This window comes from Megachile rotundata, chromosome 12 (assembly GCF_050947335.1).
Source record: "Megachile rotundata isolate GNS110a chromosome 12, iyMegRotu1, whole genome shotgun sequence".
Classification (NCBI taxonomy): domain Eukaryota; kingdom Metazoa; phylum Arthropoda; class Insecta; order Hymenoptera; family Megachilidae; genus Megachile; species Megachile rotundata.
This window is the reverse complement of record NC_134994.1, coordinates 6831938-6859063: the sequence shown is the minus strand read 5'-3', so window position 1 is coordinate 6859063 and position 27126 is coordinate 6831938. Positions and strand designations below refer to the sequence as shown.

General features: G+C 37.1%; 7 protein-coding genes across 10 annotated transcripts; all 7 read right to left on the bottom strand.

Moving 5' to 3' along the window:
- Nucleotides 1–3: 3 nt before the first annotated feature.
- LOC100876418 (odorant receptor 4-like) lies at nucleotides 4–3144 on the bottom strand. The gene is made up of 5 exons (XM_076537710.1): nucleotides 2199–3144; nucleotides 920–1019; nucleotides 741–851; nucleotides 372–527; nucleotides 4–315 (listed from the first exon to the last, which is right to left on the bottom strand). The coding sequence occupies exons 1-5, from the start codon at nucleotides 2999–3001 to the stop codon at nucleotides 265–267; spliced, it is 1221 nt and encodes a 406-aa protein (XP_076393825.1). The 5' UTR covers nucleotides 3002–3144; the 3' UTR covers nucleotides 4–264.
- Nucleotides 3145–3474: 330 nt separating this feature from the next.
- Nucleotides 3475–6155, bottom strand: LOC100876301 (odorant receptor 10-like). The gene is made up of 5 exons (XM_012279706.2): nucleotides 5135–6155; nucleotides 4247–4346; nucleotides 4056–4166; nucleotides 3772–3927; nucleotides 3475–3707 (listed from the first exon to the last, which is right to left on the bottom strand). Exons 1-5 carry the CDS (start codon nucleotides 5935–5937, stop codon nucleotides 3657–3659), a joined length of 1221 nt encoding a protein of 406 aa, XP_012135096.2. The 5' UTR covers nucleotides 5938–6155; the 3' UTR covers nucleotides 3475–3656.
- Nucleotides 6156–7468: 1313 nt separating this feature from the next.
- On the bottom strand, nucleotides 7469–12006 carry LOC100876187 (uncharacterized). The gene is made up of 6 exons (XM_076538220.1): nucleotides 11138–12006; nucleotides 11053–11074; nucleotides 9604–9723; nucleotides 9425–9535; nucleotides 9059–9214; nucleotides 7469–8308 (listed from the first exon to the last, which is right to left on the bottom strand). Exons 1-6 carry the CDS (start codon nucleotides 12001–12003, stop codon nucleotides 8222–8224), a joined length of 1362 nt encoding a protein of 453 aa, XP_076394335.1. The 5' UTR covers nucleotides 12004–12006; the 3' UTR covers nucleotides 7469–8221.
- An 821-nt stretch (nucleotides 12007–12827) lies between these two features.
- LOC100874951 (odorant receptor 10-like) lies at nucleotides 12828–15917 on the bottom strand. 2 transcript variants are annotated; one of them, XM_003700864.3, is made up of 5 exons: nucleotides 14440–15917; nucleotides 13508–13607; nucleotides 13317–13427; nucleotides 13030–13185; nucleotides 12828–12965 (listed from the first exon to the last, which is right to left on the bottom strand). In XM_003700864.3, exons 1-5 carry the CDS (start codon nucleotides 15240–15242, stop codon nucleotides 12915–12917), a joined length of 1221 nt encoding a protein of 406 aa, XP_003700912.2. In that variant the 5' UTR covers nucleotides 15243–15917; the 3' UTR covers nucleotides 12828–12914. The 2 variants fall into 2 exon arrangements, with proteins under 2 accessions (XP_003700912.2, XP_076393877.1); XM_076537762.1 differs by lacking the exon at nucleotides 13317–13427.
- Nucleotides 15918–16033: 116 nt separating this feature from the next.
- Nucleotides 16034–20007, bottom strand: LOC100876072 (odorant receptor 10-like). Of its 2 annotated transcripts, XM_003700789.3 has the most exons (5): nucleotides 18591–20007; nucleotides 16831–16930; nucleotides 16643–16753; nucleotides 16334–16489; nucleotides 16034–16277 (listed from the first exon to the last, which is right to left on the bottom strand). In XM_003700789.3, the coding sequence occupies exons 1-5, from the start codon at nucleotides 19379–19381 to the stop codon at nucleotides 16227–16229; spliced, it is 1209 nt and encodes a 402-aa protein (XP_003700837.2). In that variant the 5' UTR covers nucleotides 19382–20007; the 3' UTR covers nucleotides 16034–16226. The 2 variants fall into 2 exon arrangements, with proteins under 2 accessions (XP_003700837.2, XP_076393874.1); XM_076537759.1 differs by lacking the exon at nucleotides 16643–16753.
- A 13-nt stretch (nucleotides 20008–20020) lies between these two features.
- LOC100875959 (odorant receptor 10-like) lies at nucleotides 20021–22997 on the bottom strand. The gene is made up of 5 exons (XM_003700788.3): nucleotides 22198–22997; nucleotides 20743–20842; nucleotides 20552–20662; nucleotides 20272–20427; nucleotides 20021–20212 (listed from the first exon to the last, which is right to left on the bottom strand). Exons 1-5 carry the CDS (start codon nucleotides 22986–22988, stop codon nucleotides 20162–20164), a joined length of 1209 nt encoding a protein of 402 aa, XP_003700836.2. The 5' UTR covers nucleotides 22989–22997; the 3' UTR covers nucleotides 20021–20161.
- A 62-nt stretch (nucleotides 22998–23059) lies between these two features.
- Nucleotides 23060–27025, bottom strand: LOC100874839 (uncharacterized). 2 transcript variants are annotated; one of them, XM_003700863.3, is made up of 5 exons: nucleotides 25836–27025; nucleotides 24301–24400; nucleotides 24117–24227; nucleotides 23660–23815; nucleotides 23060–23578 (listed from the first exon to the last, which is right to left on the bottom strand). In XM_003700863.3, exons 1-5 carry the CDS (start codon nucleotides 26759–26761, stop codon nucleotides 23528–23530), a joined length of 1344 nt encoding a protein of 447 aa, XP_003700911.3. In that variant the 5' UTR covers nucleotides 26762–27025; the 3' UTR covers nucleotides 23060–23527. The 2 variants fall into 2 exon arrangements, with proteins under 2 accessions (XP_003700911.3, XP_076393873.1); XM_076537758.1 differs by lacking the exon at nucleotides 23060–23578 and having other exon boundaries at nucleotides 23762–23847.
- Nucleotides 27026–27126: the final 101 nt, after the last annotated feature.

The following is a 27126-nucleotide window of genomic DNA, read 5'->3' as shown; positions in this document are numbered from 1 at the left end:
CTAATCACATGTCTACGAGTGACGTCATTAGAAGATTCGAACTTACCAGTGTACAATAATAACACTTTATTTCGTACTACAAGCAACAGTGTGCCTTGATGAACTTACACGTGAATTCTATAATCAATACTATACTTCTGCATACGAGATGAGCAACCGATTTGAAGAACAATTTTTATTATGTTTCTAGAAGTTAACGATGCTACCATGTTGCAATTATAGACCCGATACTTCTACCAACGAGTCTTCCAACTACATATTGTTTCAAGTGACCGTCCGTAGTACATTCAGAAAAGCGAACGCACTTTTAACGACCTAAAATATATTAATTAATAATTAAATTGATGGGGATAATTCCGTTTTATACTTACATCACCGAACTTGCTGTAAGACAATATCACGATGTTCCCTGCAGTCAGTTTAATCGTCGAATTGGACATTTGCATGATGAAAATCATGCTGAGTTTCCTCTTGCCTAGTAATCGATACCACTCGATCATGTACGATATCTCAGCAATTTGTCTACACTGTTATAACAAATATTTTTAAAACGAAAATTACTTAAAATGAAAATATATTTCTTCATATACGATTATGTTTAAAGTGCTAATATTTTACTCCAGAATGTTTAAAATGTGCTTTTAACGATAATCTAAAGAAAAAAGTGCTAATTTTTATGTATAACTATTCAAGATCATTTATGTGGAGTACATTTAACAAACAGACGATGTGAACAATACCCCCTCGGCAACAACTTCTCCTATGTAACAATATATGAATATATTGAAGGCAAGAGACACAAGAAGAACGGCGTAGGTCGCAGAGCTTATCCTATCGTTCGTACTCCATTCCTAAAAATTTGTACAAAATCCATTTTCAGATCTATTGAAAACCGATTGAGTGCCTCTTTTGTGCGTACCATGAGAACGTAATAACTAAGCAAACACAACTCCATTGTACACCCCAGGAACTCCACCAGGGATATGTATCGAAGTGTTTTCTCTGTAAGCTCTAAGAACCTACAAAACATACAAACACGCTTTGATGTACATATAATTGGACGTACTTTATATGAAGTTTGTGTTGAATCAGTGTACGTTGAATTATCGTGCATTAAATTATTGTGCATTATTATGCGTTATATTGCCACGCATTAGATTACTGCCCGTTCAACTACAACACGTTTAGTTACTACGCGTTAGATTACCACACGCCGGATTACTGCGCGTTCAATTACAACACATTGGATTACAACGCGTTAGCATTACCAGGATTTATACTTGCCACGCGTTGTGTTCACCGCGCGTTGAATTCTCCATGTGTTGTCCACCACGCGTTGAATTCTCCACGCGTTGAGTTACATACGCGCTGAATTTGCAGTGAGTGGAATTTGCAACACATTGAATGTTCTACGCGTCAAATTTGTCACGTCTTGAGTTTTCGACGCGTTGAATTTGCTACGCGTTGAGGTTTCTATGCGTTGAATTTGCTACGCGTTGAGGTTTCTATGCGTTGAATTTGCTATGCGTTGAGGTTTCTATGCGTTGAATTTGCTACGCTTTGTCGTTTCTATGCGTTGAATTTGCTATGCGTAGAATTCTCCACGCGTTGAGTTATTTACGTCTCGAGTTTTCTACGCGTTGAATTTGCTGAGCGTTGAATATTCTACGCGTCCAATTTGCTCCGCGTTGGATCTTTCACCCGTCAAATTTGCTGCGCGTTTGTTTTGCTGTGTATTTAATTTTCTACGCGTTGAATTTGCGATGCGTTAAATTTGCTATGCGTTGAGTTTTCTACGCGTCGAATTTTCCATGCATTGAATTTTGCACGCTTTGAATTTTCCACGCGTCCATTTTGCTGCGCGTTGAATTTGCTACGAACTAAATTTACCACCCATCGAATTTTCAATGTGGGGAATTCATAACACATTACATAACCACGCATACAATCTTCCTATATCAATAGCTAGAAGTGCGTTTCCCTCCTACAGTCCATGGCAATATAACGAAAGATTTCCAATATGAGACAACATAGAACGCGATCATATATCTCATAACGCATCCACAAAGCAACTGTAAGCAATCTCTCTAAGCTTATTCCAAATGTTAACCAGAATAGCAACTATTAACTAAAACTAGCACAGTTTACAATAAAAAAAATGAAAATTCAAATTACAACAACTAAGTATAGGTACACACTCCAATATTCGAATATGGTGCTCCACAATGCATCCGATCCTCCCATCTACCGATTTCGGCAAGTCCGACCTCCCATCGACCAAATGTTTCATCCAGTTAACCATAATCTCCATTTGCCCGCAAATATGAGCCGCCAACATGGAGGCCAAACTGCAAGAAGCCGATGAAACGCCATGTAATGTCGCATCGCTCATCATCTGAAAGGAGAAGATGATCTCGTTCGTTGGGCTGAATCTCGTATCGACTATCAGTTTCGGAAATGGAAACATCAGCGGTATGTATGTCACGTTTTCCTCCGGGTCTTCTATTCTTCCAGACCCGATCGGTATGGAGACATAATAGAACGTCAAACCGCTGTACATGATGAACGTGCAAAGAGCTATTAATTGACTCCCATATCTCGCGTTCTTGATCATAATTTCCCTGTCCTCCGGGTGAGTTATGTCCTTCCAGCTTAATTCGATGAGTGTGATACATCTGCGTATATCGCTTTCGTGGACGATCAGTACATAGTACTTTATGAGCGCCATCACGCAGAAACTCGTTGGTCCGAACACTTTGATCTTGTTGTAAACGTCCTGGACTTCCACGATCATGTACACGATGCACGGCACAGAGAGGTAACTGAGGAACGAAAAAATCATGACGTTTCTAAACCGATAGAAGCATTTCTGCGATAGGGTGAAGTCGGGGGGTTGCGGCCAGACGGCTATAATCGTTAAGATACGGCGGCACCATTTAATGCTCAGGTTCACGTTCCTCTCGTGCTCGTCGATTTCCTTCGACACTCGTGTTTTTTTCATGATGAAAGCTCTGTTGAAACTGAGGGTTGATAATGGTACCGAATCTGTGCTTCGGTTCTAATTTCAGTTGCAAAAGCACGGGGGAAAAAGAACTTTTTTAATAGAGTTCTACCCTTCTGCAATTTTAGTTTTATGTATTATAAACGAGGACCTGCTGGGTGCATTGATTTCTTTGCGCGGACGCAGGGCTGCAATTTACGGAATGGGGGTTGCAGCGATTTTGCGAAGCAATCTGTGTTCCGGGAATCATTACGGTGATTGTGCTTCTATTACCTGTGATGGAAAGTGACATTATGTGACTTCCGAATATTTGTTTCGAAGTGCGATAGTTTGGCGATTGCATACAATTTTCTACTTTTATGGTGTTTTATTATCATAAAATCTAAAGGAGAATAAATGAGTTATTTCCTACATAGAAGTGATAGCACTACAATAATAAAACTTTTAAACATCAAACAACAATGTACATTCAATTGAAAAAATACTTGATCATACATATTTACCACTGGACGTTCACATGTTTATTTTGTCACATTCTTAGTTGTAGTTCGTGAACAAAAATAATATACGGAGTCATACATCAGTAGAAATCGTTCAAATATATTTTCGAATACTAACATTAATTTTTTAAACACTATAGCACTACGAGTATCACTTACGTCAATGTACGTAACACGTTCAAGAACGCAAACGCTGTTTTAACAACCTATATGTACAAAGAACTTTTATTAATTTTGGTGGTGAATCAGTGTTAATAAAGTGGTACTTACGTTTGTGAATGTCTCAATAGACAATTCAACCATATTCCCGGCTGTCAATGTGATGGATGAATTAGACATCGCGATTATCAAGACGCAGCAGAGTTTTTTGTTTCCTGGCAATCGGTACCATTCAATCATATACGTCATTTCTCCAATTTTCCTGCACTATATTAAAACAAAATATTAATTAATAATTTAGAAGTTCATTAAGTATAACAAGGTTCATATGTTCATTATTTAAAGATTCAATTAAAAAGTTAATTAAACAAGAAATGAAATAAACAGAATTGTACCTGCTCAGCAACAAGTTCTCCTATGTAACAAAATATAAATATATTAAACGTAAGGGATATGAGTAAAATGATATAAGTTACTGTACTTGTTATATCGTTCGATTTCGACTCCTATAATGTCAAGATAGTACACAAATGTAGTAAATAGCGTTTACATAGCATCGTTTCATTATTTCATGTGATTTGCGTACCATTATAACGTAATATCCGAGAAGACATATGTCCAATGTACATCCCAAGAACTCGACAAATGATATTAGCTGAAGGGCGCCTTCAGTGCGAGTCAAATATCTAAAAATAAAATTTCCTAATGTGAACCTCGTACAATAATATATAGTCAGTTAATTTGCTGGTATACGTGTATAATACAAATATCTCCTTGCACATTTCAAGTAATTAACATTCCCTCTAAGCATCTTCCAAGCCATAAAAGCTAGATTACTACACGTCAAATTACTACGCGTTAGATTACCACACGAAGGATTACTACGCGCTAGATTATCACACGTTGGATTATTACGCGTTAGATTACTACACGTCAGATTCCTACGCGTTGAATTTTATAAGCACTAAACTTAATACGTGTTAAATTTACTACACGCTGAGTATGCAATGCGTTAAATTGTTCACGTGTCGAATTCTACACGCGTAGAATTTTTCATGCGTCGAATTTGCTGTGCATCGAATTTTTCCACGCATCGAGTTATCAAATCGAATTTTTCTCACGTTAGGTTTATTACGTGATATATTTGTCACGCGTTGAATTTTCCACATGTTGAATTCGTCCTACTCCTATCCACGGCAATATAATAAGAGTTTATTTCACCTACAAATATCTCATTGCACATTTAAAGTGACTAATATCCTAAGTATCTTCCAAGCCATGAAATCCAAAAAAATGACATTAAACAAAAGTTACACACTACATGCAATAAGCAATTAGTAAATTGCCCAAGTGCAGTCCCCAGAGAATTCCTAATTCCACAATTTACAAAGTGGCGGAAGACACTTACCTATACCTACATTTTTCGAAAACAAACTAAAAAGTCAAATTACAATGAAGAAATATATGTACACACTTCAGAATTCGAACATGTTGACTCACGACACTGGCAATCCTGGCGTCCACAGTGTCACCCATGTCTGATCTACCGTCGATCAAATGTTTCAGCCAGTTCATCAAAACCTCCATCTGTCCGCAAGCGTGAACAGCAAGCATAGCGGCTAACCCGCAAGCGGCAGACGCGATGCTGTGTATCAAAGCACCAGCTACCACCTGAAGAAGGAAGACGATCTCGTTCGTCGGACTGTATCTCGTATCTATTATCAGGCTCGAGAATGGACACGCCAGAGGCATGAAGGTCAAATTTGCATCCGCAGCTTGTATTTTATCAGCACTGGTCGGTAAGACGACGTAATAGAACGCGAAACCACTGTACATGAAGAAGGTGCAAAGAGCTATGAGTTGTCTTCCAAATTTCGCGTTCTCCACCATGATTTTCTTATCATCATCGTGACTGATGTTCTTCCAGTCCAATTCGATGCGTTGGATACAATCGCGTATGTCGTTCTCGTGAAGAATCATTAAATAATACTTCATGATCGCCATCATGCAGAAACTTGATGGCCCGAAAAATTTGATCTGGTTGTAAACGTCCTCGACTTCTAGGATCACGTACAAAATGCCCGGTACACACAGAAAACTAAGAAAGCTGTAACACATAACATTTATCAATCGGTACATGCATTTCTGTGTTCCTGTAACGTCGGATGTTGGCCAGACTCCTATCGGTTTTAAAATCCAACGACACCATTGAATACTCAGGTTCACATTTTTCTCGTAGTCATCGATTGTTTTCTTGTGCACGCTTGTTTTTTGCATGGTGAAAGCTCATGTGATACTGAAGGGTTGTTTGATAATGGTTCCAGAGAAAATGCATCAGCGCTTGCGCTTTGTTTCGATTTTTTGCAACAACGTGAGGAATATTACTTCTTTTTAATCGAGTTCTACCCTTCATATCTGCTTTTTTTGCTTTATGCATTATGAACGAGGAATGAGGATATTATGTTGCTTGTGTATCGATACATTGATCTTTTTTGCGCGGTCGCAGGGGTGCAATTTATGTGAATACTGGTTCAACTGATTGCACGAAACAATTTGTGAGAATATTTGAGGGGACTGTTTTTTTTGTTTTTATTGAAGTTTGTGAGTAGAGAATTGTGAGATTCATTTTCATTTTTGAGTTCAGTGTATTTTTGTGTTCGATGTAAAACTGTAGTCTTGTATTATTTAGCAGTTACGTGTAATTTCTTTAGTATATTTGTGGTGTTTACGTTTTTATTAACGAAAGATTTAAAGACCCATAAATGTGTTAGCCCTGTGTACTTCTTTCGTACAAGTCATCAAGTAATTTTTCAAACAATTTAATATAAAATGGTAAATTATTGCCTTAGACGACAAGCAACATACTTAACACTAGGTTTACATACGTTTGATGGTCACATTTAAATTTGAACTAGAGTAGAAAAATAAATAAATTAGAGATGATATCTGAACTGTCTAAGACATTCTTTAGCTTGACGAAAGTTAACATTTTTACAAAAATTTCTTAATAAGTTTTGTCATTAAAAAAAAAAGATCTATGATTTTTCCGTAAAACTAGTGTTGGCAAAAAAAATAATTGAATCATCAAAAGATCAATAACCAATAAAATATTCAGCACTAAACACGTCGTAATTTAAACGCATAGAATTATTAAGCAATAGATCTCTATCGAACTTATTGCCCAACCTTAGGCTGAATTTTGTAAACCATTTCCGTGCTGTCGACTCACCTATGACACCTTCTCCGCATACATTGCAAATATCCCTGGCTGCTTCAGAAGCTTTTTGGCCGCGATGGTAAGCGAAGAAGTGCAGGTGTCGAAAGTGCTGCTTTTTACCTCTTGGACATTTCATTTCTGAGCCCCAGTAGTAATAACCAATGAATCTACTGAAAAAAAGATTAATACAGTTTTGTAGAGCAGAAAAAGCTCTATCGAATGAATACTATAACCTCTTGCAAATTGCAAAATGTCGCTGTAAGAAAAAGAAAATGTCAAAACGCTATGAACTTATTCCCCAACCTAATATATCTCGATTAATAATTACATATTAAAGTAACGATGAAATAGTCACAAAGTAACAGATGTTATTAGACAAGTTTAAGAAGAATTCATACAAATATTTCTAGATTAATAATTACTTATTAAAGTAAAGGTTAAATAGTCACAGAGTAGTAGATGTTATAAGACAAGTTTAAGAAGTATTCATAGAAATATGTCGATGAAATAATCGCAGAGTAGTACCTACATGTCACAAAACAAGTTTAAAAATTCCCCAAAACACATATGTATATATACTTTTGTTGCGTTTACCGCCCGCGGTCTAGGGAATTTAGAATGTGGGTGAGTAAACCCGTGGAGCGCTGAGGCGCTCTGCTCGCGGTGTGTAGAAATAACTCTAACAGATTTAAAATGAAAAAGGACTAAGTCCAACTATTTATTCGGTAAGTGACAAAGTATTTTTTACAAGAGCGAACTGGAGGGTATGAAATACAAAATTCGTCTAATCGTTCTGCGCTTGGCGGAGGAGATCTTCGGGTGATGCGGATCGATGCCCCTTCCTTGTTGGATCCTGGATCCTCCCTTAGGATCATCCCTTGTCCAATGGTGGAGGAGTCCACCCCGTCCGATGTGGGCCCCTTCTCCCGGCTGTGGTCCACCCTCAGCCGCGTGATGGCGGAGGCACTCCGCCAAGACGCGGGAATGTACCAGCGCACATGTGCTCAGAGAAAGCATGGGACCCCGAGAATACGGAAAACAAGTACTTGTACTAGCGAAAATTTAACCCTCGAGAAAATTTAGGACCCTTTTAGAGTGCATGAAAAGACAGGATATTCGTAGAAGATTGAAGCTTTCAAGAACCGTACGTGACTTAGTCGAAAACAGCGAATTTGTTTTCCAACGACATCACCTGGTACAGCCATATCTGTACTACGGTAAGGTTGGTCGATCTTGACCAGACCCCCAACGGTTTTAAAATCCAGTGGCACAATTGAATACTGAGCTTTACATTCCTCTCGTAGTCATCGATCACGGAGGGTTTCCTGTATGTCACTGGCCTTTTCATGTTAAATGCTCGGTTGATACTGAGGGATCGTGTTTGATGACGGTTGCAAGGAAAATGTAGCAGCGCTTGCGCTTTGTTCTGAACTTCGCAAAAACATAAGGAATAAAAATTATTTCTTTTGTAATCGCGGTCGACCCTTTTGCAATTTTATATTATTTCCTTATGCATTATGAGCGAGCTGCGAGGACAAGATAATGTTGGAAGGGCAGTTACATTGATTTTTTTTGCACGACCCCAAGGGTACGATTTGTGTAAATGCAGGTTTAACAGGTTTTTCTAAACAATTTGTGGTTCGTGAATCTCAGGGGAGATTGCCAGTGTTTTTATTACTTTTGATGTAAAGCAATCGTGACACTGGATTGTTTAAGTTTTATATATTTTTGAATTTGATAAATTACATAGAATTTTCTAAGTACTAGTGTTTCAATTTCTAAAGAACTAATGATGTGAACTAATCACATGTCTACGAGTGACGTCATCAGAAAATTTAAACTTACCAGTGTACAACAATAACACTTTATTTCGTAATACAAGCAACAGTGTACATTAATGAACTTACACGTGAATTCTATAATAAATTCTATACTTTAGCATATAGGATGAGCAATCAAGTTGAAGCACGATTTTTATTATGTTTCTAGAAGTTAACGATGCTAACATGTTGCAATTATAGACCCGTTACTTCTACTAACAAGTTTTCTAACTGCATATTATTTTAAGGAATGTTCAAGTGACCGTTCGTAGTACATTCAGAAAGGCGAATGCACTTTTAACGACCTAAAATATATTAATTATTAATTAAATTAATGAGGAAAATTGCGTTTCATACATACATCACCGAATTTGCTGTACGATAATATCACGATGTTCCCTGCTGTCAGTTTAATTGTCGAATTAGACATTTGCGTGATCAAAATGATGTTGAGTTTCCTCTTCCCTAGTAACCGATACCAGTCGATCATGTACGATATCTCAGCAAGTTGTCTACACTGTTGCAACAAATATTTTTAGTTCATGAAATGAAAATATGTCTCTTCGTATACGATTATGACAAAAGTGCTAATATTTTACTCCAGAATGTTTGAAATTATTTCAGATGTGCTTTTAACAATATAAAAAAACTATGCTAATTTTTATGTATAATTGTACAAGATCATTTAAGTGGAGTGCATTTAACAAACAGATGATGTGAACAATACCCCTTCGGCAACGAGTTCTCCTATGTAACAATATATGAATATATTGAAGGTAAGAGACATAAGAAGAACGGCGTAGGTCGCAGAGCTTATCCTATCGTTCGTACTCCATTCCTAAAAATTTGTACAAAATCCATTTTCAGATCTATTGAAAACCGATTGACTGCCTCTTTTGTGCGTACCATGAGAACGTAATAACTAAGCAAACACAAATTCAATGTACAACCCAGGAACTCCACCAGGGATATGTATCGAAGTGTTTTCTCTGTAAGCTCTAAGAACCTGTAAAACATACAAACACACTTTGATGTTCATATAATTTGACGTATTTTATATGAAGTTTGTGTTGAATCAGTGTGCGTTGAATTATCATGCATTAAATTAGTGTGCACTATTATGCGTTATATTGCCACGCGTTGGACAACTGCGCATTAGATTACTACACGTTGGATTACTACGAATCAGATTACCACACGTTAAATTACGGCGCGTTAGATTATTACATGCTATACGACGGCGCGTCAGATTACCATACGTTAGATTGTTACTCGTTAAATTACTACAAGTTGGATTATTATACTTTAGATTACCTCATGTTGAATAACTGTGCGTTAGATTACTGCAAGTTGGATTACTACGCGTTAGATTACCACGCTTTGGATTACTTCACGATAAATTACGCCACGTTGGATTACTATGCGTTACAGTATCTCATGTTGGATAATTACGTGTTAGAATTCTACGCGTTAAATTACTCCATATTGGATTGCTACGCGTTAGATTACCACACGTTGGATTACTACGTGTTCAACTATAACACGATGAATTACGACGTGTTTTCATTACCGGGAATTGTACTTGTCGCGCGTTGTGTTCACCACACTTTGAATTCTCCATGTGTTGTTCACCACGCGTTCAGTTCTCCACGCGATGAATTTACAGTGCGTAGAATTTCCGACACACTGAATTTTCTACGCGTGGAATTAAGTACACATTGAATTTTCTACGCGTGAAATTAAGTACACATTGAATTTTCAAAGCGTCAGATTTGCAGCGCGTTGAATTTGCTACGTATTGAGTTTTCTACGTGTTGAATTTGCGGCGCGTTAAATTTGCTATGCGTTGGGTTTTCTACGCGTTGAATTTGCGGTGCTTTATATTTGCTATGCGTTGAATTTGCGGTGCGTTAAGCTTGCTGTGCGTTGAGTTTTCTACGCGTGGAATTAAGTACACATTGAATTTTCAAAGCGTTAGATTTGCAGCGCGTTGAGTTTGCTACGTATTGACTTTTCTACGCGTTGAATTTGCGGCGCGTTAAATTTGCTACACATTGAGTTTTCTACGCGTTGAATTCGCGGTGTGTTGAAAATGCTATATATTGAATTTTTTACGCGTGGAATTTGGTGCGCGTTAAATTTGGTGTGCGTTGAGTTTTCTAGACGTTGAATTTGTTGCACATTGGATTCGCTACGAACTAAATTTATCACCCGTCAAATTTTCAATGTGGTGAATTCATAATACGTTACATAACCCCACATACAATTTTCCTATATCAATAGCTGCAAGTGCGTATCCCTTTTACAGTCCATGGCAGTATAATGAAAGATCTCAAATATGAGACAACATAGAACTCTCGTAGCGCATTCACAGCAACTATAAGCAATCTTCCAAAGTACATTCCAAATCTTAACCAGAACAAAAACTATTAACCAAAACTAACACAGTGTAGAGAGATAAAATAAGAAATTCAAATTACAACATCGAAGTATATGTACACACTCCAATATTCGTATATGGTGGTCCACAATGCATGCAATCCTCTTGTCTACCGATTTAGGCAGGTCTGACCTCCCATCGACCAAATGTTTCAGCCAGTTAACCATAACCTCCATTTGTCCACAAATATGAACGGCCAGCATGGCGGCCAAACTGCAAGAAGCCGACGAAACACCGTGTAACGTCGCATCGGACATCATTTGAAAGGAGAAGATGATCTCGTTCGTTGGGCTGAATCTCGTATCGACTATCAGTTTCGGAAATGGGAACATCAGCGGTATGAATGTCACGTTTTCCTCCGGGTCTTCTATTCTTCCAGACCCGATCGGTATGGAGACGTAATAGAACGTCAGGCCGCTGTACATGATCAACGTGCAAAGAGCTATCAGTTGCCTCCCATATCTCGCGTTCTTGATCATAATTTCCTTGTCATCCGGGTGAGTTATCTCCTTCCAGCTCAATTCGATGAGACTGATACATCTGCGTATGTCGCTTTCGTGGAGGATCAGCAAATAGTACTTTATGACCGCCATCACGCAGAAACTCGTCGGTCCGAACACTTTGATCTTGTTGTAAACGTCCTCGACTTCCACGATCATGTATATGGTGCACGGTACACAGAGGAAACTGAGGAACGAAAAAATCATGACGTTTCTAAACCGATAGAAGCATTTCTGCGATAGGGTGAAGTCGGGGGGTTGCGGCCAGACGGCTATGATCGTTAAGATACGGCGGCACCATTTAATGCTCAGGTTCACGTTCCTCTCGTGCTCGTCGATTTTCTTCGACACGCGTGTTTTTTTCATGATGAAAGCTCTGTTGAAACTGAGGGTTGATAATGGTACCGAATCTGTGCTTCGGTTCTAATTTCAGTTGCAAAAGCACGGGGGAAAAAGAACTTTTTTAATAGAGTTCTACCCTTCTGCAATTTTAGTTTTATGTATTATAAATGAGGATCTGCTGGGTGCATTGATTTCTTTGCGCGGACGCAGGGCTGCAATTTACGGAATGGGGGTTGCAGCGATTTTGCGAAGCAATCTGTGTTCCGGGAATCATTACGGTGATTGTGCTTCTATTACCTGTGATGGAAAGTGACATTATGTGACTTCCAAATATCTGTTTTGAAGTGCGATAGTTTGGCGATTGCATACAATTTTCTACTTTTATAGTGTTTTATTATCATAAAATCTAAAGCAGCATAAATCAGTTAGTCACGTTTATCTCCAACGTAGGAGTGATATGACTAAATAATTTAACACTAAACCGACCGCCATATGTGTACTTAATTTGAAATTAAAAATGAAGTTAAAAAGTAAATAAATGAATGACAAAACATAAATTAGTATATATATTTAGTCTTTGTCTTATTGAAAATCAATGCTGAATTCAAGAAATTTACTTTAACTAAATGTGTACCTTATAATGAGGCATTTGGAGAGCGGTTATTCAACCGGTTTGGTAGTTTCAGTGTTAAATTTATCCGCAAAGCAGTATACAATAATGAATTTGTTTTAAACGTCGAATAACAATGTACATGCAATTGAAAAAATACTTGATCATACATATTTACCACGTCGATATGTTTATTTTGTCACACTCTTAATGGTAGTTTGTGAAGAAAAATAATATACGGAGTCATACATCAGCACATACCGTTCAAATATATTTACGAATACTAACATTAATTTTTTAAACACTATTGCACTACGAGTATCACTTATGTCATTGTACGTAACACGTTCAAGAATGCAAACGCTGTTTTAACAACCTATGTGTACAAAGAACTTTTATTAATTTTGGTGGTGAATCAGTGTTAATAAAGTGGTACTTACGTTAGTGAATGTCTCAATAGACAATTCAACCATATTCCCGGCTGTCAATTTGATGGATGAATTAGACATCGCGATTATCATGACGCAGCAGAGTTTTTTGTTTCCAGGCAATCGGTACCATTCAATCATATATGTCATTTCTCCAATCTTCCTGCACTATTATGAAACAAAATATTAATTAATAATTTAGAAGAAGTTTATTAAATATAACAAGGTTTGTATGTTCATTGTTTAAAGATTCAATTAAAAAGTTAATTAAATGAGAGATGAAATAAACAGAATTGTACCTGCTCAGCAACAAGTTCTCCTATGTAACAAAATATAAATATATTAAACGTAAGGGATGTAAGCAAAATGATATAAGTTACTGTACTTGTTATATCGTTCGATTTCGACTCCTATAATGTCAAGATAGTACACAAATGTAGTTAATAGCGTTTACATGGCATCATTTCATTATTTTACGTGATTTGCGTACCATTATAACGTAATATCCCAGAAGACATATGTCCAATGTACATCCTAAGAACTCGACAAACGATATTAGTTGAAGGGTGCTCTGAGTGCGAGTCAAATATCTGAAAATAAAATTTTCCAACATAAATTGTGAAACTCGTTCAATAATATTCAGTCACCAATTTATTGGTATACGTTTATTTACATATAATACGAATATCTCATTGTACATATGAAATGACAAACATTCACCCTAGGTATCTTCCAAGCCATGAAAGCTAGATTACTACACGTGAGATTACTACGCATTGTATTACCACACGTCGGACTACTACCCATTAGATTCCCACACGTGGGATTAATACGCGTTAGATTACGACACGTGCGATCACCCCGCGTTAGATTACCACACGTCGAACTACTACGCGTTGAATTTTAGAAGCAGTGAACTTGATACGCGTTGAATTTACTACACGTTGAGTATGCAATGCGTTAAATTTTTCACGTGTCGGATTCTGTACGCGTAGAATTTTTCATGCGTCGAATTTGTTGCGCATCGAATTTTCCACGCATCGAGTTGTCATCAAATTGAATTTTTACACACGTTAGTTTTGTTACGTGATATATTTGTCACGCGTTGAATTCTCCACATGTTGAATTCGTCCTATACTCCACGGCAATATAACGATAGTTTAGTACACCTACAAATATCTCATTGCACATTTAAAGTGACTAGCACCCTAAGTATCTTCCAAGCCATGAAAGCCAGAAAAACGTCATTAAATAAAAGTTACCCACTACATAGTTTACAAAAAATTAATAAAGCCCAAGTACAGTTTCCAGAGAATTCCTAATTCCACAATTTACAAAGTGGCGGAAGACACTTACCTGTACCTACATTTTCCGAAATCAAACTAAAAAATCAAATAACAATGAAGAAATATATGTACACACTTCAGAATTCGAACATGTTGATTCACGACGCTGGCAATCCTGGCGTCCACAGTGTCACCTATATCTGATCTACCGTCGATCAAATGTTTCAGCCAGTTCATCAAAACCTCCATCTGTCCGCAAGCGTGAACAGCAAGCATGGCGGCTAATCCGCAAGCGGCTGACGTGATGCCGTGCATCACAGCACCAGCTATCAACTGAAGAAAGAAGACGATCTCGTTCGTCGGACTGTATCTCGTATCTATTATCAAGCTCGAGAATGGAAACACCAGAGGTATGAAGGTGAGATTTTCATCCTTAGCTTGTATTTTACCAACACTGATCGGTAAGGCGATGTAATAGAACGCGAAACCGCTGTACATGAAGAAGGTGCAAAGAGCTATGAGTTGTCTTCCAAATTTCGCGTTCTCCACCATGATTTTCTTATCATCATGGTGACTTATGTCCTTCCAGTCTAATTCGATGCGTTTGATGCAATCGCGTATGTCGTTTTCGTGGAGAATCAATAAATAATACTTCATCAGCGCCATCACGCAGAAACTCGATGGCCCGAAAAATTTGATCTGGTTGTAAACGTCCTCGACTTCTAGGATCACGTACAAACTGCACGGTGCACACAGAAAACTGAGAAAGGCATAACACATTACATTTATCAATCGGTACATGCATTTCTGTGTTCCTGTAACGTCGGATGTTGGCCAGACTCCTATCGGTTTTAAAATCCAACGACACCATTGAATACTCAGGTTCACATTTTTCTCGTAGTCATCAATTGTTTTCTTGTACACGCTTGTTTTTTGCATGGTGAAAGCTCATGTGATACTGAAGGGTTGTTTGATAATGGTTCCAGAGAAAATGCATCAGCGCTTGCGCTTTGTTTCGATTTTTTGTAACAACGTGGGGAATATTACTTCTTTTTAATCGAGTTGTACCCTTCATATCTGCTTTTTTTGCTTTATGCATTATGAACGAGGAATGAGGATATTATGTTGCTTGTGTATCGATACATTGATCTTTTTTGCGCGGTCGCAGGGGTGCAATTTATGTGAGTACTGGTTCAACTGATTGCACGAAACAATTTGTGAGAATCTTTGAGGGGACTGTTTTTTTTTGTTTTTATTGAAGTTTGTGAGTTGAGAATTGTGAGACTCATTTTCATTTTTGAGTTCTGTGTATTTTTGTGTTCGATGTAAAACTGTAGTCTTGTATTATTTAGCAGTTACGTGTAATTTCTTTAGTATATTTGTGGTGTTTACGTTTTTATTAACGAAAGATTTAAAGACCCATAAGTGTGTTAGCCCTGTGTATTTCTTTCGTACAAGTCATTAAGTAATTTTTCAAACAGTTTAATATAAAATAGTAAATGATTCGCTCAGACAACAAGCAACATACTTAATACTAAGTTTACATACGTTTGATGGTCACATTTAAAGTTGAACTAGAGTAGAAAAATAAATAAATTAGGGATAATATCTGAACTGTCTAAGATATTCTTTAGCTTGACGAAAGTTAATATTTTTACAAAAATTTCTTAATAAGTTTTGTCATTAAAAATAAGAGATCTATGATTTTTCCGTAAATCTGGTGTTAACAAATAAATAATTGAATCATCAAAAGATCAATAACCAATAAAATATTCAGCACTAAATCTTTATTTATGTACGTTTGCCAAAAAATCTTAATGATAGTGAGCATAAAAAGATATACTAAGACAGATACAAACCATAAAAACAAGTTTTAAAGTACGAACACATTTGTTGCAAATGATATTGCGCTTCAGGTAAGACTTACGTCATCGTACGTAGCACATTCAAAAATGCAAATGCTGTTTTAACGACCTACAGAAAGCTTTTGTTAACATATGTTCAGTCAGTGTTAATAGCATTGTACTTACGTTGGTGAATGTCTCAATAGATAACTCGACCATACTTCCTGCTGTCAATTTCATGGACGAATTAGACATCGCAATTATCATTATGCAGCAGAGTTTTTTGTTTCCAGGCAATCGGTACCATTCAGTCATATACGTCATTTCACCAATTTTCTTGCACTATTATAAAAAGAAAATATTAATAATTTAGGAGAAAAAATATAACAAAATTGTTGTAATTTATTAAACATAACAAAATTAGTCACTTTCATTATACAAAAATCTTAAATTAAAAGACTAATTAACTACAGGACAAAATAAACAAAATTGTACCTGCTCAGCAACAAGTTCTCCTATGTAACAAAATATAAATATATTAAACGTAAGGGACGTAAGCAAAATGGCATAAGTTACTGTATTTGTTATATCGTTCGATTTCGATTCCTATAATATGAAGATATTATACACATAGTTATTATATAGTATTTACTTAACGGCCATTTTGTTTGCGATTCGCATACCATTATAACGTAATATCCCAGGAGACATATATCCACTGTACATCCTAAGAACTCAGCGAATGATATTAGTTGGAGGGTTCTTTCGGTATGAGTCAAATATCTGAAAGAAGAATTTTTTAAAATATTTCAAGTTGTTTAGTGAAAGATTGTTACATTACTTGGTTACTTTATTTACTAGTATTGTATTATAGCAATATATATTCATATGTTAGATTTGTAAAATAGATTTTGTAGTAGATTTGTTATTGGTTGCGTATGTATGATCTTCATGTATGTAGTAGACTCTCGTTATATTGTCACATGGGGTTTGGGTAGGCTAGGGGAGATTAGGTTGGGTTAGGTTAGGTTATATAGGTTATATAGGTTATGTAGGTTATGTAGGTTATGCAGGTTATGTAATTTATGTAGGTTATGTAGGTTATATAGGTTATGTAGGTTATATAGGTTATGTAGGTTATATAGGTTATGTAGGTTATATAGGTTATATAGGTTATATAGGTTTTATAGTTTATATAGATTATGTAGGTAATGTAGATTATATAGGTTATGTAGGTTATGTAGATTATATAGTGTATAGGTTATGTAGGTTATATGTATAGATTATATAGGTTATATACTAGATATTGCTGTGCATTAAAACATCACACGTTGAAATTTACACGCATCGAATTATTATGCAATAGATCTCTACGTGTCTTATGGCCACTCGTCAAGTCACCATTCACTGAATTACTACACATTGGATCACTAAGCGTTGCATTAGTATTCTTTCTATTAGTTAACTCCTTGTACTGTTATCACTCATATTTATCTCATATTTTCATAGTGCAAGGTTTTAATCTACAACACCGCAGTTCCATGCATGTCATATAACGAGGGTACGCTGCACTATTAATTATTTTACAATCTGATGACATACAATGTCGCGTTCGAAGAAGAAAATACTATAACAAAATTTATACTTCAGTCACAATTAACAATAAATTTTCACATAATTCATTTCTGTGAAAACTTCCGAAAATATTTCATTCAATACACACAATTCATTTCTCGATTAGTAATTATATATTAAAGGAACGATGTAATAGTCGCAGAGTAGTAGTTGTTATACGATAAGTTTAAGAAGAATTCACAGAAATATTTCTCGTTTAATAATTACACTTTAAAGAAACGTTGAAGTAGTCGTAGAGTAGTAGATGTTATAAAGCAAGTTTAAGAAGAATTCACAGAAATATTTCTCGTTTAATAATTACACTTTAAAGAAACGTTGAAGTAGTCGTAGAGTAGTAGATGTTATAAAGCAAGTTTAAGAAGAATTCACAAAAATATTTCTCGGTTAATAATTACTTATTAAAGTAACGATATAATAGTCGTAGAGTAGTATATGTTATAACACAAGTTTAAGAAGAATTCATAGAAATATTTCGATGAAATAGTCACAGAGTAATAGATGTTACAAAACAAATTTAAAAAGAATTCATAGGAATATGTCGATAAAATAGTCGCAGAGTAATACATGTTACAAAACAAATTTAAAAAGAATTCATAGGAATATGTCGATAAAATAGTCGCAAAGTAATACATGTTACAAAACAAATTTAAAAAGAATTCATAGGAATATGTCGATAAAATAGTCGCAGAGTAATAGATATTACAAGACAAGTTTAAAAAGAATTCATAAAAATATGTGGATGAAATAGTCGCAGAATACTACATGTTACAAAACAAGTTTAAAAATTCCCAAAAATACATATACATACTTCAAAATTCGAACATGTTGACTCACGATGCAAGCAATCCTGTCGTCCACACTCTCCCCCATATCTGACCTCCCATCGTTCAAATGTTTCAGCCAGTTCATCAAAACCTGCATCTGCCCGCAAGCATGAACAGCAAGCATGGCCCCCAAACCGCAAGCAGCCGACGTAATTCCGTGCATCAAAGCTCCAGCTATCAACTGAACCGAAAATATGATCTCATTGGTCGGACTATACCGTGTGTCGACTATCAGACTCGAAAAGGGAAACGCCAGTGGTATGAAGGTCAGATTTCCATCCTCGGATTTGACTTTGCCGATGGTGATCGGTATGATGATATAATAGGACGCGAAACCGCTGTACATGAAGAAGGTGCAGACGGTCACCAATCTCCTCCCAAAATTCGCGTTCTCCAGCATGATATTTTTGTCATCATGATACGTGATGTTCTTCCAGTCCCATTTGATGCGCTCGATGCACTCGCGGATGTCGTTTCCGTGGTAGATCAACAGGTAATATTTCGCGAACGCCATCAGAAAGAAGATTAGAGGTCCGAAGAGTTTGATCTTGTTGTACAGGTCCTCTACCTCGAGGAACACGTACATGCTGCACGGAACGAACAGGAAGCTGATCAAACCGTAGCAGACGACGTACGTCAACCAGTCATACAGCTTCTTGGTTCGCGACATGTCGCTATGAGGCCATATACCGATCGGCTTCAGCAGCCAACGGTTCCATTGGATGCTCAGGTTGACGTGTCTCTCGTACTCGCTGTCTTTTCCGGATTTCTGCATGGTTAGTGCTTGAAAGCTTGGCGAAGACTAGGAGCTCGCAGTATCAAGATTGTAAAGAGACCGCGTCGCGCTTGCGCTAATTTTTTTGGATCACTGGTAAGTTTACAGAGGGTAGAACCCTTCTGTTATGGCGCTATTTTACATTTATGAGCGGTGTAGACCGCAAGATAATAGGATTCATCGATTTCCGAAGTGCACAATATTTGTTGAGGCTACTGACGTGCTGTGTGAATCAATTAATAGAAGTGATAGCTACTTTATATGTAATTCTTGCTGTAGTTTCAAGTGTGGGATATATGTGATACTATTACTTGTAGAAGAGGAAGCATCAGGGGACGGTTTGTTAGTATTTAGATTTTATTTTTATTAAATTAGTGAAAGTAGAGTTTTCATTGTGGTAGATGTCGTTGAACAGAAAGCTTCAAAGTACGTTAATTAGTGATCTGCTTATTAAGGTATATTAATTAATGATTTAATTTAGAAGGATAATTGTGTTTATTTGATACGAACATCATCGAACTTGGCATAAATCAATATTATGATATTTTTCATTTGATAATACTTCATTTCAAACAATAACAAACGTAAAACTGAATAAATCACTAAAAGAAATAATTCATTAAATATTTAATACCTTGATTTATTTAAAAAAATGTACACCAAAAATCTTAATATATGTAAGTATACAAAGATAAACAGACACCAGTACAAACCATGCAAACATGTTTCCGAGTATAAACACATTCATTTGTATAAATAATATTGCACTTCGAGGTACATTTACGTCGTTGTACGTAAAACGTTCAGGAATGCAACTGCTGTTTTAACAACCTACGTGTAGATAAAACATTTATTAATGTTCAGATTGAATGAATGTCAACAGTACTTACGTTGGTGAAAGTCTCAATGGATAATTCAACCATGTTTCCGGCTGTCAATTTGATGGATGAATTAGACATCGCGATTATCAAGATGCAGCAGAGTTTTTTGTTTCCAGGTAATCGGTACCATTCGATCATATACGTTGCTTCGCCAATTTTTTTGCACTATTATGAAACAAAATATTAATTAGTAATTTAGAAGTTTATTAAGTATAACAAGTTCATATATTCATTATTTAAAGATTCAATTAGAAAGTTAGTTAACTATGAAATAAAATAAACGGAATACCTGCTCAGCAACAAGATCTCCTATGTAACAAAATATAAATATATTAAACGTAAGGGATGTTAGCAAAATGGCATAAGTTACTGTACTTGTTATATCGTTCGATTTTGACTCCTATAATATCAAGATAGTAGACAAATATAGTTAATAGCGTTTACATAGCACCGTTTCATTACTTTATGTGATTTGCGTACCATTATAACGTAATACCCGACAAGACAAATATCCAATGTACATCCCAAGAACTCAGCCATTGATATTAGCTGAAGCGTTCTCTCAGTGTGAGTCAAATATCTGAAATAAAATTTTCCAACTTAAAATGTGAAAATCGTTCAATAATATTTAGTCACCCAATTTATTGGTATACGTGTATATACTGTACAAATATCTTCTTGCACATTTAAAGTGACAAACATTCACCCTAAGTATCTTCCAAGCCATGAAAGCTAGATTACTACACGTTAGATTACCACGCGTCGGATTACTACGCGTTAGATTACCACACGTCGGATTATTACGCGTTAGATAACTACGCGGAGGGTTACTGCGCGTTAGATTACCACCCGTCGGATTACTACGTGTTAGTTTACCACACGTGGGATTAATACGCGTTAGATTACTACGCATGGGGTTACTACGCGTTAGATTACCACCCGTTGGATTACTACGCGTTAAATTACCACGCGTCGGATTACTACGCGTTAGTTTACCACACGTGGGATTATTACGCGTTAGATTGCTACGCGTAGGGTTACTACGCGTTAGATTACCACCTGTCGGATTACTACGCGTTAGATTACCATACGTGGGATTACTTCGCGTCTGATTACCAGTCGTCGGACTACTACGTGTTAGATTACCATACGTGGGATTACTTCGCGTCAGATTACCACTCGTCGGACTACTACGCGTTAGATTACAACACGTCGGATTACTACGCATTCTATTTCCACACGCTGGATCACTACGTGTTAGATTACCACTCGTCGGACTACTACGTGTTAGATTACCACACGTCGGATTACTACGCATTCTGTTACCGCACGCTGGATCACTACGTGTTAGATTACCACACGTGGAATTACTATGCGTTAGATTGCCACACGTCAAACTACTACGCGTTGAATTTTATAAGCACTGAACTCGATACGCGTTGAATTTACTACACGTTGAGTATGCAATGCGTTAAATTTTTCACGTGTCGAATTCTGTACGCGTAGAATTTTTCATGCGTCGAATTTGCTGCGCATTGAATTTTCCATGCATCGAGTTGTCATCAAATTGAATTTTTCACACGTTAGTTTTATTACGCGATATATTTGTCATGCGTTGAATTCTCCACATGTTGAATTCGTCCTACTACTATCCACGGCAATATAACAAGAGTTTATTTCACCTGCAAATATATCCTTGCACATTTAAAGTGACTAATATCCTAAGTATCTTCCAAGCCATGAAATCCAGAAAAATGACATTAAACAAATGTTACACACTACATGCAATAAGCAATTAATAAATTGCCCAAGTGCAGTCCTCAGAGAATTCCCAATTCCACAATTTACAAAGTGGCGGAAGACACTTACCTGTACCTACATTTTTCGAAATCAAACTAAAAAGTCAAATTACAATGAAGAAATGTATGTACACACTTCAGAATTCGAACATGTTGACTCACGACGCTGGCAATCCTGGCGTCCACAGTGTCACTCATATCTGATCTACCGTCGATCAAATGTTTCAGCCAGTTCATCAAAACCTCCATCTGTCCGCAAGCGTGAACAGCAAGCATGGCAGCTAACCCGCAAGCGGCTGACGTGACGCCGTGCATCAAAGCACCAGCTATCAACTGAAGAAAGAAGACGATCTCGTTCGTCGGACTGTATCTCGTATCTATTATCAGCCTCGAGAATGGAAACACCAGTGGTATGAAGGTCAGATTCGCATCCTCATCTTGTATTTTACCCACACTGATCGGTACGGCGATATAATAGAACGCGAAACCGCTGTACATGAAGAAGGTGCAAATGGTCACCAATCTTCTTCCAAAATTCGCGTTCTCCAACATGATATTTTTATCATCGCTGTACGTGATGTTCTTCCAGTCCCATTTGATCCGTTCGATGCACTCGCGGATATCGTTTTCGTGAGAGATAAACGAATAGTATTTCGTGAACGCCATTATGCAGAAGATTAAAGGTCCAAACAGTTTGATCTTGTTGTACAGATCCTCTACCTCGAGGAACACGTACACACTGCATGGAACGAACAAGAAGCTGATCAAACCGTAGCAAATAATATTCGTCAACCAGTGGTAGCATTTCTTCGTTCGCGAAATATCGGAACGTGGCCATATACCGATCGGTTTCAGCATCCAACGGTTCAACTGCATGCTGAGGTTGACGTGTTTCTCATATTCGTATTCAATTCGAGAATTTTGCATGGTTAACGTTCTAAAGCTTGCTGAGAACTAAAAGCTCGCGGAGATTGCAAAGGAAACCGCTTACGCTCAATTTTTTTTAAGTACTCGGAAGTTTAGGTTTTGCAAAGGTTCACCCTTCTGTGATTGCGCTATTTTCGTTTTACGCATTTATGAGCTGTGTAGACCGCAAGATAATAGTTCGGGATTGGTAAATCGATTTCTACCCTGTACAATATTTGATGCTACTCCGGTCGTGCAGTGCGAATAATTTAAGGAATGAACGATTGTGGACGCTTTTGTATGCAATGCTTGCTACAACTTCATACGTTCGACATATGTGATACAATTATTCGTGCAGGAAACGTAGATATTTTTTAACTCCGTTTTATCAGCATTTAGATTTTATTTATTAAAAATCATTAAAAGACGTGGATTCTTAAGTTTAGTTGCTGGTGCGGCTTAAAAATTCACAGTTTTTACAAAAAGCTTAAAAATTCGTTAAATAGTAAGTTCGCGTTGCACGATTTAGTCGTAGAGTAAAATGGTTGAATCTTGATCGTTCACGAAAATTTGCGCAACACGTTTAGAAACGCGACCGATGTCTTCACAACCTGTTTGTATTTGAAACATTCGTTGAAAGTGAACATTTTAATAGTAGTTTAATTGTTTTAAGTGAGTAGTTTCTTGCTTACGTCTGTAAAGGTGCCAATGGAGAGTTCAACCATGTTTCCAGCTGTGAGTTTGATGGAGGAGTTGGACATTGCCATTATCAAAATACAGAACAGCTTCTTGTTGCCTCGTAATCGGTACCAGTCAATCATGTATGACATTTGGCCAACGTTTCTGCACTGATAAGAGATGCTTTGAGTTCCTAATTATTCTGTTGTTCATTAATGGAAAAGGAAAATAATAATTCATAACGTTTGATATATCTTCACTACTTTCTGCATGGGGAGTCATTGTGTGTTATGCTGTGCTACATGTCATGTGTGATGTGTTCAAGGACTTTTAATAAATAAGTATTTTAACAATCTTAAAAATTTGCCAATAATTTTCTTAATATCATAATAATTATTTATAAATTATGTAGTTAGAGTAATTGTTTAAAAAAAAAAAAACAGTATGAGGTTAATGTTTAATTGATCATACCTGTTCAGCCACAAGCTCGCCTATATAACAAAATATGAAAATATTGAAAGCAAGTGACGTGTACAGTATCACGTAACCTACAGTAATCGTTATATTCTTCGAATTCCATTCCTACAATATTAAAACGTAACAATTTTAATTTTACATTAATTTTCTTCTGCTTATTCGTACTTCATTCGCATACCGTTATAATATAATATCCAACGAGGCAGAGATTCAATACACATGCTAAAAATTCGGCGAAAGATATCTGTTTGAAAGTTTTTTCTGTCAATGCTAAAAATCTGAAAAATTTGGGAACAAATCAGGTAGTACTTTCGTTCTTAAAAAAATTGTAGTTCATACTTCAAATTTGGGACAATTTTAATACCTCTATTGCAATTTTAGCTAATTATGTGGTGAAATACAGTAGACGCTCGTTATATGGCTGTTTTCTATATATGTATTGCGAGTGTAAGTTCTTTTTTGTGTTTCATCTTTATGTTGGGTATTCACAAGTTTGATAACTACGCGTTGGATATCGACAAGTTGGTTAACTACGCGTTAGATATTCACAAATTAGATATTGACAAGTTGGTTAACTACAGGTCAGATATTCACAAGCTGGATAACTACGCGTTGGATATCCACAAGTTGGATAACTACGCGTTGGATATCGACAAGTTAGATATTGACAAGTTGGTTAAGTACGCGTCAGGTATCCAGAAATTGGATAACTACGCATTGGATATCCACAAGCTTGCTAACTACGCGTTAGATATTCACATGCTGGATAACTATGCGTTAGATAACCACAAGTTGGATTACTACGCGTTGGATATTGTCGCGTTGGATATCCACAAGCTTGATAACTACGCGTTAGATATCCACAAGCTGGGTAACTACGCGTTAGATATCCACAAGCTGGGTAACTACGCGTTAGATATCCACAAGTTGGATAACTACGCGTTAGATATTCACAAGTTGGTTATCTACGCGTTAGATATTCACAAGTTAGATATTGACAAGTTGGTTAAGTACACGTCAGGTATCCACAAATTGGATAACTACGCGTTGGATATCCACATGCATGATAACTACGCGTTAGATATCCACAAGTTGGATAACTACGTGTTAGATATCCACAAGTTAGATAACTACGCGTTAGATATCCACAAGCTTGATAACTACGCGTTAGATATCCACAAGTTCAATAATTACATAGCAAATAACCACGCGTCAGATCTCTACGCGTCAGATATCCACAAGTTGTATAACTACACGTTAGATATTCACAAATTTGGTAACTATGCGTTAGATATTCACAAATTCGATAATTACACGTTAGATATCCACAAGTTAGATAACTACTCAATGAATATCCAGAAGTTACGCGTTAAATAACACATTTCGTTTAATCACACGCCAACGCGTTTTATCGTCACCCATCATACAACCAAAAGTTGCAAAGAACTTTCCATATTACCAATCTCAATCTTCCCATTTACAGCAATATAATGCGAGTATCAGTAAATGTCTGAGACTTGCAATCCCTTAATCAACCCTATGCCCAACATTGGATCAATATAATCAATATAATATTTAGATTCAATATAAACCTCAACCAGCTACAATATTGTCATCAAATATCAAAATCTTCACCGCTAATTTCCCACTACCATATAACGAGACTCTACCGTACCTCAAATTTCTCCACGTCATCTTTATATCTCCACATACTTCAGTATCCTCACATGCTGGCTAATGACCTTGGCAATCCTATGATCCACACTTTCGCTCATATCAGACCTGCCATCGACCAGGTGTTCCAGCCACCGCATCAGAACCTCCATCTGCCCGCAAGCGTGCACCGCCAACACGGCCGCCAAACTGCAACTTCCAACCGTGATAGCGTTGATCAATACCCCAGCAACGAACTGAATGGAGAAGACGATCTCGTTGACGGGAGAATACCGTATGTCTACAATGTGCTTAGAAAAGGGATACATGACAGGGATGAAGGAAACGTTATCGGTGGCGATCCGTCTCAGATTCAGCGGTATGATGAGAAAGTAGAAGGTGCAGGCGGTGAACATGAAGAGTGCGCAGACAGTCACGATTCTCTTCCCGAAATTCGCGTTGACGGACATAATGTCCTTGTCCTTGAAGTATTCCACATTCTTCCAGTCCCACTTGATGTGTTCCATGCATTCGCGAATGTCGTCGCCGTGGAGTATCAGCCAGTGGTACTTGACGAACGCAGCTACGCAGAAGATCATCGGGCCGAACAGTTTGATCTCCTTGTACAGGTTCTCCATGTCGAGAAGCATGTACAGACCGCAGGGTATTATCAGGTAGAAGATCAGCAAGTAACAGGCGACGTTTATCAACCGGTACAGATATTTCTCCAGACACGAGGTCTCCGACGAGTTCGGCCACAGACCCATCGGCTTCAAGATCCACCGACTCAGCTGGATACTTCTGTTCACGTTCTCGGATTGTTCGATTGATTCCTGCATCCTTGGTGCTCGATAGTTGGCCCGATACTGATTGCAGATATCTGATGACAGATTTACGGAACGGCGTACGCATGCGTCTCTGATTCTGCGAAGGGAATATTTTTCAAAGGGTCGTACCCTTCTGCGAGGTTTTTTTACTCGTTGCATTATTACTGACGGGATAATGACGGTGACATCGGTAAATTGATTGTAACTGCTGCGACGTAGAAGAAGAACGTAGAAGCTCTGCTGACGATAATTTATAGATCGGTTGAGTTGTTTTCTGCTGCTTCGGTGCTACATCGTTGCTGCAGATAAGTTTATTGTGGTACTATTCTCACGGAGATATGGTTTGATAAATAATTTCATTAAGAGTAAGAGTTGATAAAGAGGCTTGATCGTAATCGTACGATTAACGTAATTGTAAATCACTTATGTTATCAAACCTGTTGATAAGTTGATACGGAAGTTTTTGAAGTGCCAAAAATAAATCGTGAAGGAAAAGATCGAATAACTGAAAAACGAGACTGCAA

Excerpts from the sequence above, each read along its gene's own strand:
- LOC100876418 (XM_076537710.1), bottom strand. The coding sequence starts at position 3,001 with ATGAAAAAAACACGAGTGTCGAAGGAAATCGACGAGCACGAGAGGAAC. Across the intron at positions 852-919 it reads TTAGTTATTACGTTCTCATG|GAATGGAGTACGAACGATAG; the intron begins GTACGCACAAAA and ends ACAAATTTTTAG. Across the intron at positions 316-371 it reads CTTACAGCAAGTTCGGTGAT|GTCGTTAAAAGTGCGTTCGC; the intron begins GTAAGTATAAAA and ends AATATATTTTAG.
- LOC100876301 (XM_012279706.2), bottom strand. The coding sequence starts at position 5,937 with ATGCAAAAAACAAGCGTGCACAAGAAAACAATCGATGACTACGAGAAA. Across the intron at positions 4,347-5,134 it reads CAACATGTTCGAATTCTGAA|ATATTTGACTCGCACTGAAG; the intron begins GTGTGTACATAT and ends TTTTATTTTTAG. Across the intron at positions 3,708-3,771 it reads CTATTGAGACATTCACAAAC|GTTGTTAAAACAGCGTTTGC; the intron begins GTAAGTACCACT and ends TTGTACATATAG.
- LOC100876072 (XM_003700789.3), bottom strand. The coding sequence starts at position 19,381 with ATGCAGAAATCCGGAAAAGACAGCGAGTACGAGAGACACGTCAACCTG. Across the intron at positions 16,754-16,830 it reads TGGGATATTACGTTATAATG|GAATCGAAATCGAACGATAT; the intron begins GTATGCGAATCG and ends TTCATATTATAG. Across the intron at positions 16,278-16,333 it reads CTATTGAGACATTCACCAAC|GTCGTTAAAACAGCATTTGC; the intron begins GTAAGTACAATG and ends AGCTTTCTGTAG.
- LOC100874951 (XM_003700864.3), bottom strand. The coding sequence starts at position 15,242 with ATGCAAAAAACAAGCGTGTACAAGAAAACAATTGATGACTACGAGAAA. Across the intron at positions 13,428-13,507 it reads TGGGATATTACGTTATAATG|GAGTCGAAATCGAACGATAT; the intron begins GTACGCAAATCA and ends TTGACATTATAG. Across the intron at positions 12,966-13,029 it reads CTATTGAGACATTCACTAAC|GTTGTTAAAACAGCGTTTGC; the intron begins GTAAGTACCACT and ends TTGTACACATAG.
- LOC100876187 (XM_076538220.1), bottom strand. The coding sequence starts at position 12,003 with ATGAAAAAAACACGCGTGTCGAAGAAAATCGACGAGCACGAGAGGAAC. Across the intron at positions 11,075-11,137 it reads TATCTCTCTACACTGTGTTA|TTGCTGTGAATGCGCTACGA; the intron begins GTTTTGGTTAAT and ends GATTGCTTATAG. Across the intron at positions 9,215-9,424 it reads GAGAACTCGTTGCCGAAGGG|TGTAGACAACTTGCTGAGAT; the intron begins GTATTGTTCACA and ends TTGTTGCAACAG.
- LOC100874839 (XM_003700863.3), bottom strand. The coding sequence starts at position 26,761 with ATGCAACGAGTAAAAAAACCTCGCAGAAGGGTACGACCCTTTGAAAAA. Across the intron at positions 23,816-24,116 it reads GCGAGCTTGTGGCTGAACAG|TGCAGAAACGTTGGCCAAAT; the intron begins GTATGATCAATT and ends ATCTCTTATCAG. Across the intron at positions 23,579-23,659 it reads CCATTGGCACCTTTACAGAC|GTTGTGAAGACATCGGTCGC; the intron begins GTAAGCAAGAAA and ends AAATACAAACAG.
- LOC100875959 (XM_003700788.3), bottom strand. The coding sequence starts at position 22,988 with ATGCAAAATTCTCGAATTGAATACGAATATGAGAAACACGTCAACCTC. Across the intron at positions 20,843-22,197 it reads CAACATGTTCGAATTCTGAA|ATATTTGACTCACACTGAGA; the intron begins GTGTGTACATAC and ends ATTTTATTTCAG. Across the intron at positions 20,428-20,551 it reads GAGATCTTGTTGCTGAGCAG|TGCAAAAAAATTGGCGAAGC; the intron begins GTATTCCGTTTA and ends GTTTCATAATAG.